The 11,338-nt window shown below is 36.2% G+C and overlaps 1 protein-coding gene across 1 annotated transcript; it reads left to right on the top strand.

Annotated features, from left to right (window-relative positions):
* The first annotated feature begins 1,258 nt into the window (after positions 1-1,258).
* SPIN4 (spindlin family member 4) lies at positions 1,259-5,454 on the top strand. Its single transcript, XM_004782115.3, has one exon. The coding sequence runs from the start codon at positions 2,146-2,148 to the stop codon at positions 2,893-2,895; it is 750 nt and encodes a 249-aa protein (XP_004782172.1). The 5' UTR covers positions 1,259-2,145; the 3' UTR covers positions 2,896-5,454.
* Positions 5,455-11,338: the final 5,884 nt, after the last annotated feature.

Raw genomic sequence — 11,338 nt, forward strand, 5'->3', positions numbered from 1 at the left:
GAGAAGCAGCCTCCCTGAGGAGCAGGGAACCCAATGCAGGGCTTGATCCCAGGACCCGGGAATCATGACCTGAGCCGAAGGCAGTCGTCCCAACCAAATTAGGCACCCCGGTGCCGCTCACTATCACATTCCAAAGAGTTTAGAACTTTAGTGTATGTAAGTTTCTTGCCTCCTCAGAATTACTTTCTCAATGTGTAGTATTGAAGAATCATCCCATCTTCAAAGTCCTTGGCTTGGTAAACACGGGAAATTGGACATCCAGAACATTCTGCCCTTTTAGCTATTAAATGGTACAAGGACTAGGTTTTTTTTTTCTGTTCCTGCCTTGGAAGGTATGAAATGTGGAGGCAGCCAGTATTTTCATTTTGCAGCTTTCTCTCCTGCTTTTCTACATTTCTATATAAAATGATGACCTTTATTTTACCTGTAAAGATATGAGGTATTGTCTTCTCACCAGTGAAGGATGGAGGAATGAGAATTAGGGAGTAGACTTCCCTGGCTTTAATTACCATCTCGTAATGTAGGATACAGGGCTAAAAGTTTTACAGACATTACCATTTAATCCTCACAACAACTCTGTGACTTGAGGTAGATGAAATTACAGACACTTTCTTTTCTATCTTTCAGATTTTCCATAGGAAGATGCAGTAGTCCTATAATCAGAAAAAAACAAATATATACAACAGAAGCCCTTTCATTTTTCTCACTATAAAGTTTGTTTCTCTCTCCATAATTTTGTCTCAATAGCCTACTTTTTCACACGTTGTCCTTATCTCATATGTGGATTCCCATGGCATTAAATATTATTTGAAAATTTTGTTTATACTACTTCAATAAGTCCATATATGAAGGTAAATTAGCTTCATTACCTATTTTGTCATAGCACAAATAATGGACCATCCACACAAAGAAACATTATGGGACAATTAAAAATCATGTTTCCAGAGTATTTGATAAACTTGGAAAATGCTCTTGATATAAATTGGAAAAAAAATAAGCCATAAAAGTATGAAATCTCACAATTTTGTAAAATATAAAAAAGAAATCAGAACTAACATTTTGCTGTATGTCTAGATGGTAAGATCAAAGTTAGTTTTGTCTTTTATTTCACTGAATTTCAGAAATTCTCCATGTCACTACATTTCTTTTACATTCAGAAAAGAAGATCATTAAAAAAGGCATTACTGGGAATGATCAGGTATAAAATAAAAAGGAGAGTTTGGATCAAGATGGTGGGCTTTTTCTTCACTGCTCTCATATTCCTTAAACTGAAAGAAAATAATTTGTATGTACAAACTCTGTTTATGTATGTATTAGATATTATTTTGTAAAGTTTTTGTAAGAAATTCCTGTAAGATAGAAAGCAGATGGAGTGGCTGTGGAGAACGCTGACGGGTGAAAGGCGGCCAGAAAGAAAGAGCAGGGAAGCCGGCCTTTCTGGCTCCAGTCTGAGGGAAGCGGTCAGGGAGCGCGTGAGGAAACGGAGTGAGAGACTGTGACTGCGTACTGAACGCGGGTGCGCGCACTGACCCGCCCAGTCACTGCAGGCACAGCGGAAGGCGGAATGGCAGGGGGCGGGGCCGAGGCGCAGGCGGGCTCTAAGGGGTCGGATTCCTGAAAAAAAGCAAAAACCCCGGCGCCAGAGCTAGGCCGGGCAGAGCAGCGCTGCGAAGCTGAGGCCGCGCGAATTTGTCAGAGACCCACCGCTGCCTGCTCCTTTGCTGCTGCAGTCATCTCTCTTATCCCTTGACTACATTTCCTGTCGTCTTCTCAATCACCGTTTTTGCAGCTTCAGCACCAGCGATAACAGCTAAGTGGTCAATTCTGGGACTCGGGGTGGGAGTCAGGGTGGGTGCGAGGCGTAAGCAGTACAAGCTAGCCCGCCATCTGCTGCGGCAGCCGCCACTGCTGCAGACGCCTCTCCTGGGCGGGAAAGGAGAACACTGTCAAAAGGTCCACGCTGTTCCAGTGCCCACGGTCAGAGTTAGAACGTTTCTGTCAAGACTTGGGGAGAGCCTTGCACTTGGGTAAAGGAGGAAAGACCCAGAGATCACGAAAAAATATCTCATTTTGGGTAGTGTTGACTTTTTGTCATCTTAACTGAGGAAGTGGCAGCTTTGCTTGAGCATCCTTAAATCCTGAGCCATGTCACCCCCAACTGTGCCCCCAATGGGTGTAGATGGCGTCTCTGCATACCTGATGAAGAAAAGGCACACCCACAGGAAGCAGCGGCGCAAGCCCACTTTCCTCACGCGTAGGAACATCGTGGGCTGCCGCATTCAGCACGGCTGGAAGGAAGGCAATGAGCCCGTGGAGCAGTGGAAGGGCACTGTGCTCGAGCAGGTTTCCGTGAAGCCCACTCTCTACATCATCAAATATGATGGCAAAGATAGTGTGTATGGGCTAGAGCTGCACCTAGATAAGAGAGTTTTAGCGTTAGAAATCCTTCCTGAAAGAGTGCCAACTCCTCACATTGATTCGCGCCTGGCGGATTCCCTGATTGGCAAAGCAGTGGGGCATGTGTTTGAGGGTGAGCATGGTACGAAAGATGAATGGAAGGGCATGGTTCTGGCGCGAGCTCCTGTGATGGACACTTGGTTTTATATAACTTATGAGAAAGATCCTGTCCTTTATATGTACACGCTGCTGGATGACTACAAAGACGGTGACCTGCGCATCATTCCAGATTCCAACTACTACTTCCCTACAGCAGAACGGGAGCCTGGAGAAGTGGTCGACAGCCTCGTGGGCAAGCAAGTGGAACACGCCAAAGATGACGGGTCCAAGAGAACCGGCATATTTATCCATCAAGTGGTGGCCAAGCCATCCGTCTACTTCATTAAGTTTGATGATGATATTCACATTTATGTCTATGGCTTGGTGAAAACCCCCTAAATTCATTGTGCTCTTTGTAAAAGTCATGGAACTATTAAATGTAAAACGTCATGTTCTTGTAATTGTGAATTTTTGGAACAGAATGGTGTCAGAGGTTCAGGAATTTATGATTACTTTTTACTTTTGTGCCTCCAAATCTTACAACGACTAGTCCCACAGTTTTGTCCCAAGTGTACACTGGTACTTTTGATATGGCTTTGTTCTACAATTGAATATTTAATTTGGGTGTTAATAGAAAACTGAAAAGTATTCATTACCATTGGAACAATGAAAAACTAAAGAAAAATCAGTGGTGTAACTCCACACCAGATCCTTTCTCCCATTTTATTATCTCCCCTTTCTTCTTTCCAGGTAACAAGTGTTAAGAACATGATGTATAACCTTACACGTTTTCCCCATCCACTTACAGAAAGTTTGTTGTAGTCTCTTCTGTAAAAATGAAAAGCCACATCATTTCTCTGTAATTGCTTTTCACATTTGGAATATCCATGATATCTATTCTAATCAGTAGCTGCAAGTCTCTCTCTCTCTCTCCCTCTCCCCGCTCTTGTCCTCTCCCAGTTCCCCTCTGCCCCTGGAATTTACTTTGTATTTGTTATAACACAGAGGTCAAATTATGCATTCTGTTCACATCAGGTACCTGATTAAGCCATCACATTTATTAAATAAATCACCTTTTCCCCTCTTCTTCTTTCTCTCCTTCCCTCTAACAGCTGCATATACAGTACATTTATATACCAAAAAGATATTCAGGCATTCTATCACTGATGGTCACTTAAATTATTTCCTTTTCTTTTTTGACCATACCACTGCTGCAATAAATACTGATAATTTTATTTCTATTGGGTAGATTCCCAGAAATGGGATTGCTAGGAAGGGATATATTTAATTTTAAGTAATATTACAAAATTACTATACAAAATGAAAGTGCTCATTTCCCATTATCCTGTCCAGTACTCTTTCAAGTTTGCAAATCTGGAGGGTGAAACATTAAATAGTAATTTTTTAATTGACAAATTCAAGGAGTTTTGTTTTTTTTTAACTGTTCGGATTTTTCTCTTTTGTGATTTGCCAATATGTATCCTTTGCTCATTTATCTATTGAATCTTTGATCTTTTTCTTATACATTTCTAGGAATTCTTATTATATTTCTCTAGGATACAGATTAATCATTTGTAGCCAATCTGTATTTTTTTCCATTCTATCACTGATCTTGACTTTAGTGGTAGTATCTTTTACTTTATAGATTCTTATATTGTTGTTTTTAATTTTTAGATAGACTGCTACCTCCTTTTAAGTTTTTTGGTTTCATATATTTTTCAGATGAGTGCCCCCAACCCAAGTCATAAAAATAGTCACCTATATCTTTTTCTAAAATTTTAATTAATTTTAAGGTTTTAGCTTTTTGAGCCATCTGGAGTTTATTTTATATATGGTATAAGATAAAAGTTCAAATATACATTTTGTTCACATTGGATTCATGATTATGCTATCATATATATTAAATAAGTCACCCATTTTTCAGTCTGTGAACCAGTATCCTGTCGTTTAACTATAGTGGCTTGACCATGAATTTTGAACTCTGGTAAAGCAAGTTACCTCTCATTAAGTGTTTCTTTTTTTCACCATTTCTTCTTTTATATAAATTGTTCTAGAAATTAATTTTATATGAAAATTGAAAGCATTCTTTCCACATTTCAAAAATTCTGATATCTTAGAATTGTGATACATTTCAACATTTCTATTTAGAACACAATTTTAATGATATTAACTCTTGCCATTCAAGAGTTTTGGTACCTCATTAAAATCTTTTGGTTTGGTTTTTGTAATGTTCTTCATATGGATCCATTACATCTGATTAAATTTGTTTTTAAATATTCTTTGTCACATTTTGAATTGGACATTTTTTCCTCTTTATTTTTAACTTCTTATTTTTGACAATATAGGTAAAATACAGAATTAATTTAATAAATTCTCTTATACTTTTTAAAAGAATAATTTCAATCTTCTAGGTATAAAATCATTTCATCTGCAAATAGTGATAATTTTATTTATTCAAAATAATGTTTAATAATGATTATGACAGATATGCTCATTTGGTATTAGTTTTCATGGAATTGTCTTTAGTGTTCCCTATTAATGTTTGGCTTTGGTTATTGGCAAATAGTCATTAACCCTTAAAATGTTTAAGGAGTTTCTTTTATTCCATTTTTTTTCCATTCCTGTTTCACATTAGGAGGCTTACTGAAAGTGGCTTCTGGAATTTATCAGATGTCTTTCAGCATCCATTGAAAAAATCATATGATTTTGTTTTCCTTTAATTTGTCAATGTAATGAATTAGAGGACTAGGTATTTGATGCTAAACCAAATTTGTGTTTCTGGAATAAATCCTACTTAGTCATCTTATAATAATCAAATAATCATTTGATACATAGCTAGATTTTATTTACCAATATTTTTTAGAATTATTCAATTTACACTTCAAACTGAAATTGTATTTTTTCTTTTTTTTTTCATTTTTTAAAAATTATGTTAGTCAGCATACAATACATCATTAGTTTTTGATGTAGTGTTCCAAGATTCATTGTTTACATATAACACCCCCTGTCTTTATCAAATTCAGTTTTTTAAATTGTGCTAGCTTTAAAAATGAATTGGTGAATTTTCTGTCTTTTTTTGTGGTCTGAAATAGCTCTAAAAAACATTATAATTATTTGTTTTTTGTCTAAAAATTTTATTAAAATTCCAGTTGTTCTTTTAAAATTAGCTAGTACCAAGCTATAAAACAATTTAATCCTGGTGACAATTTTGATGGAAGATCCTTAATCAACCTTATCTCTCCAATGGTAATTGGTTTACTGAAACTTTCTATTAAGAAAAGAATGTATAGTTTCTATAAAATACAAAATTTAAAGTTTTCTCTATTATCAAGCTTCTTAGTTGTATTATTCAGATGTTTTATGTCCTTGCATATTGCATATACATATTTCTTAAATATGTTCAATATTGAAAACATTGTAATAAATCAGCTATCATGGTGTTTTAAAATTTCTTTGTATTTTTATTTCTTTAAAAAAATTAAAACATGATACAGAAAGTATATAAAACATAACATTTGTTTACTTTTGTGCAAAGTCAACTATGTCAATATTTAACAAACAAAACATTTTGGCATACTTCATTTAGAAATAGATTTATATATTTATTATTTATTCATTTATTTCTTTATTAAGATTTGATTTATTTATTTATTTATTTGACAGAGAGAGAGACAGCGAGAGAGGGAACACAAGCAGGCGGAGTGGGAGAGAGAGAAGCAGACTTCCTGCCTAGCAGGGAGCTTGATGCAGGGCTTGATTTCAGGACCCTGGGATCATGACCTGAGCTGAAGGCAGCCACTTAAACAACTGAGCCACCCAAGTGCCCCAAAATAGATTTATATTTTAAGAAGTGAGAACATATAATTTTATATATATACATATATATATATATAGACATATATAACATATAATAAATCCTTTTCCCAATACTGTAAAGTTTCCTTCCTCTGCTGAAGCAAACACTAACATGAATTTGGTGTGAATCTTATCTATGCCTTAAACATTTACTTTGAATATAATCATAGTCAATAATATTATTGGTATTGGTGCTTTAAAACTTTTTGACATAAATGGGAAACTTCAAATCATGTGGAATGTATTTTGTTTTTATTTTTTTCAAAGATTTTATTTATTTATTTGACAGACAAAGATTACATTAGGCAGAAAGGCAGGCAGAGAGAGAGAGAGGAGGAAGCAGGCTCCCTGTTGAGCAGAGAGCCTGATGTGGAACTCAATCCCAGGACCCTGGGATCATGACCTTAGCAGAGGCTTTAACCCACTGAGCCCCCCAGGTGCCCCTGTGTTTTGTTTTTAATTGTAGAAATATTTTCTTTTTTCTAATTGGGAGATGGATTGCAACAAGAATACAACCAATAACACTGACCTTAGAATGCTAGTTGATATTCTGAGTACTTTTACCACTTTTGACACTCAGGAATGCCTGGTCTAGCCACAGAACTGGCTACTGACTAAAAAAGAAAAAAAAAAATAAGTTCTCATTGAGATTGTATCTTGGCTGTTCCTGAGACAGACATCTACCATTGCCACTGACCTTGGGACCAGAAACAGACCTTACATTTCCCCATGATAATATTGGGGTTACTCCACATTCTGACTCTCAGAGGAAGGCTGGCCCTAATCCTGGAACTGTTTAAAGAGTTTGGGACATAGCAGAAGACAAAAGAAAAACCTCCCTTTCTTAACACATGGTCTTTTATCATTTAAGTAGTCTTCAGTCCAATAAAGAGGATATAAGATAGTATAAAACTCCACAAAACAATAAAAAATGTGATAAATGTAAGTATAGAGTTAGATGAGTGCATACGATAGATGACAAAAATAGTAATATATATACTTTTTAGATATGTAATAATCCTTTCTAGTCCCTGGTTTCCCACTGGGCCCCAAGTCCTGAAACAAACATTGTATTGTTTCATGATGACATTAGGTTATTAATATATAATCAAACAGAAAGCTCACCCCAGTCCTAGGATGTGAGGATTGAACAGAAAATCATCTAAACAAAATAGCTGATGTCTTAGATCATATATCTTAGTGGGGGAAGGAAGACAGACACTACCACCTTCACATCTCTGACTCATAGGCCTTATATTATTTTACAGTGATTTGGGGATATTCCGTGTCTTGTTAATCAGATGAAGGTTTGATAATATTTCTAATTCTGTTTTAGGGGTTGAATATACAGCCGTGAGCAAAATATGACACTATGTCTTAATGGGAGGAAGAGAGAAAAAAAATTCAGTGTACTATACTCACCTGCTATGCTTTTGCCCCCTAATTTTCTGTGCTTCTAGACTAGAACCAAGTTGTGATTGTTCCATGATAATATAATTATCACACCTGCTTATTTGAGTCAGAGGGAGTCTCAGCCTTGACCAGGCAATGATGAAAACTGTCTAAACCTCTATTCTCTTGCACTTACATTCTGTTGTTTAGAAGCAGTCATACCCTCTACCTTAGGCCAATAGTCTAGAATCAGGTCTTATGTTATTCCATGGTGATACTGAAAATCTCCCATATCTTGGTGCTAAATCAGTGGCAAGACTGAAAGTGATTATGGCACTGTTTCAGGAAGTGTAAATAGGCAGAAACAAAGTCCTTGTTCTCATAACCCTTACAGTTTACACCATGTTGGATGGAGCCAAATTCTTATTTCTTTCTTCCTAACACACTTTATATGTCCATCAGGTTGTGATGATTTTTAGAGTGACTTTTAGAGCAGGGTAAGTAAAGTGGCAGGATGTGACTTTGGGCATACTACTTTATTAGATGGTTAGATACTCTAAGAATAGATGGCATTTGAGTAAACAACTGAATAAATTGAGGGTAAAAATCATGTTGCTGATGCCTTGAGACAAAATGTGCCTGGAGATAGCACCCTAAGTATGGCCAGAATAGAAGTGAGCAGAAATGAGGATGGAAAGAAATGAGATCAGAGAGGTTATCAGGGCGAGATCCATGTACAACTTTTTTTTCATTATTTTTAAATTTTGTTCAGTTAGTCAACATATACAACATCATTAGTTTTTGACATAGTGTTCAGTTCATTAGTTGAGTATAACACACAGTGTTCATCACAACACAAGCACTCCTTAATACTCATTACCTGGTTATACACATCCCCCTTCTGTGATCCTCATTTTGGTTCCTGGACTGCAGAGACTCTCACAGTTTGTCTCCCAGTCTAATTTCTTCCTGAATCGAAGAAATTCCCTCCCTTCCCCTGCAGTCCTCTACACTATTCCTTATGCTCCACATATGAGTGAAACCATATGATAATTGTCCTTCTCTGCTTGACTTATTTCACTTAGCATACTCCCATCCAGTTCCATCAACATTGATGCAACAGGTGGGTATCCACCTATTCTGATGGCTGATTAATATTCCATTTTTTATAAGAAGCACATCTTTATCCATTAATCTGTTGAAGGGCACCTCGGCTCCTTTCAGGGTGCATGTGCCCCTTCTTTTAACTACATCTGTATCTTTAGTGTACATACCTAGTAGTACAAATGATAAGGCATAGGGTAACTCTATTTTTAACATCTTGAGGAACCTCCATACTGATTTTCAGATTGGCTATACCAGTTTGCATTCCCACCAACAGTATGAGAGAGTTCCCCTTTCTTCACATCCCTGTCAAAAATTGTTGTCTCCTATCTTGTTAACTTTTGTCATTCTAACTGGTGTATGGTGATATCTCACTGTGCTTTTGATTTGCATTTCCCTGATGGCTTGTGAAGTTCAACAATTTTTTTCAACAATTTTTTTTTTATGCATCTGTTAGCTATTTGTATGTCTTCTTTGGAGAAGTGTTGGTTTATGTCTTCAGTCCATTTATTGACTGGATTGTTTGTTTTGTGGGTGTTGAGTTTGATAGATTCTTTATAGACTTTGGATACTAGCCCTTTTTCTGTAATGTTATTTGCAAATAGCTCCTCCCATTCTGAAAGTTGCCTTTTAGTTTTGCTGACTGTTTCCTTTGCTGTGCAGAAGATTTTAAAGTTGATGAGGTCCCAGTTCTTTTTGCTTTTTATTTCCTGTCCCTTTAGAGACATGTATTGAAAGAAGTTTGTGTTAGAGGATGTCAAAGAGGTGGCTATCTGTACTCTCCTTTAGGATTTTGTTGGATTCCTGTCTCACATTTAGGTATTTCATCCATTTTAAGTTTATCTTTTTTGGTGTAAGAGAATGGTCCAGTTTCATTCTTCTGCATGTGGTTGTCCAATTTTCCCAGCTCCATTAATTGAAAAGACTATCTTTTTTTCTATTGGAAATTCACTCCTGATTTGTTGAAGATTAGTTGACCATAGAGTTGGGGGGTCCTTTTGTGGAGACTCTATTCTGTTCCAGTGGTCTATGTGTCTGCTCTTGTGCTAATACCATGCTTTCTTGGTAATCACAGCTTTATAATAGAGCCTGAAGTCAGGCCTTGTGAAGCGGCCAGACTTGGTTTTCTTTTTCAACATTTCCTTGGCAATTTGGGTCTTTTCTGGTTCCATACAACTTTAGGATTCTTTGTTCCAGCTCTGTGAAAAATGTCAATGGTATTTTGATAAGGATGGCATGGGAAGTGTAAATTAGTCTGGGCACCATAGACTTTTTCATAATGTTTATTCTTCCAATCCATGAGCATGGAATGTTTTTCCATCTCCTTTTGTCTTCCTTTCTTTCATAAGTGTTCTGTAGTTTCTAGAGTATAGATCCTTTACCTCTTTTGTTAGGTTTATTCCAAGGTATCTTAGTGGTTTTGGTGCTATTGTAAATGGAATTGACTCACATTTTCTCTTCCTACAGTTACGTTTTTAGTGTATAGAAAATCAATTGATTTCATGTTATCCCACATTACTGAGTTGCTGTATGAGTTTTAGTAATTTGGGGTGGAGTATTTTGGGTTTTCCACATAAAGTATCATTTCATCTGTGAAGAGAGAAAGTTTGGCTCTTTGCAAATCTGAATGTATTTTATTTCTTTTTGTTTTCTGATTGCTAAGGCTAGGATTTCCAGTACTGTGTTGAATAAAAGTGGTGAGAGTGAGCATCCCTGCCATGTTCCTGACCTTAAGGGAAAAGCTATCATTTTTTTTCCCATTGAGAATGTTATTCACTGTGGGTTTTTCATAGTTGGTGATTATGATATTGAGATATTTTCCTCCTATTCTTATAATTTGAATAGTTTTAATCAGGAAAGAATACTGTATTTTGTCAAATGTTTTTCCTGAATTAATTGAGAGGGTCATATGGTTCCTGCTTTTTCTTTTGTTAATATGATCTATTATGATGATTGATTTGTGAATATTGAACAATCCTTGCATCCCACCTAGGTGGGATATAAATAAATCCCACCTCATAATAGTGAATAATCCTGTAAATGTACTATTAGATATATTGGCTAGGACCTTGATGAGTATTTTGGTATCTGTATTCATCAGAGATATTGGTCTGTAATTCCCCTTTTTGATGGTGTCATTTCCGCTTTTGAGATCAGGGTAATGTTGGCCTCATAGAACAAGGCTAGAAGTTTTTTACTCTATTTCTATTTTTTTAACATCTTCAGTAGAATATATATGATTTTTTTTCTTTAAATATTTGGTAGAATTCCCCCGGGAAGCCATCTGACCCTGGAGTCTTGTTTTTTGGGGAAGTTTTTGATTTCTGCTTCAATTTTCATACTGCTTATTGGTCTGTTCAGATTGTTTGTTTCTTTCTATTTCTGTCTTAGTACTTTATAAGTTTCCAGGAATGTGTCTATTTCTTCCAGGTTGCTAAATCTGTTGGCATATGGTTGCTGGCAATAATTTCTAATAATTGTTTCTATTTCC

This window comes from Mustela putorius, unplaced genomic scaffold (genome assembly GCF_011764305.1).
Source record: "Mustela putorius furo isolate JIRA1106 unplaced genomic scaffold, ASM1176430v1.1 tig00001472_pilon_pilon_pilon, whole genome shotgun sequence".
NCBI classification, from domain to species: domain Eukaryota; kingdom Metazoa; phylum Chordata; class Mammalia; order Carnivora; family Mustelidae; genus Mustela; species Mustela putorius.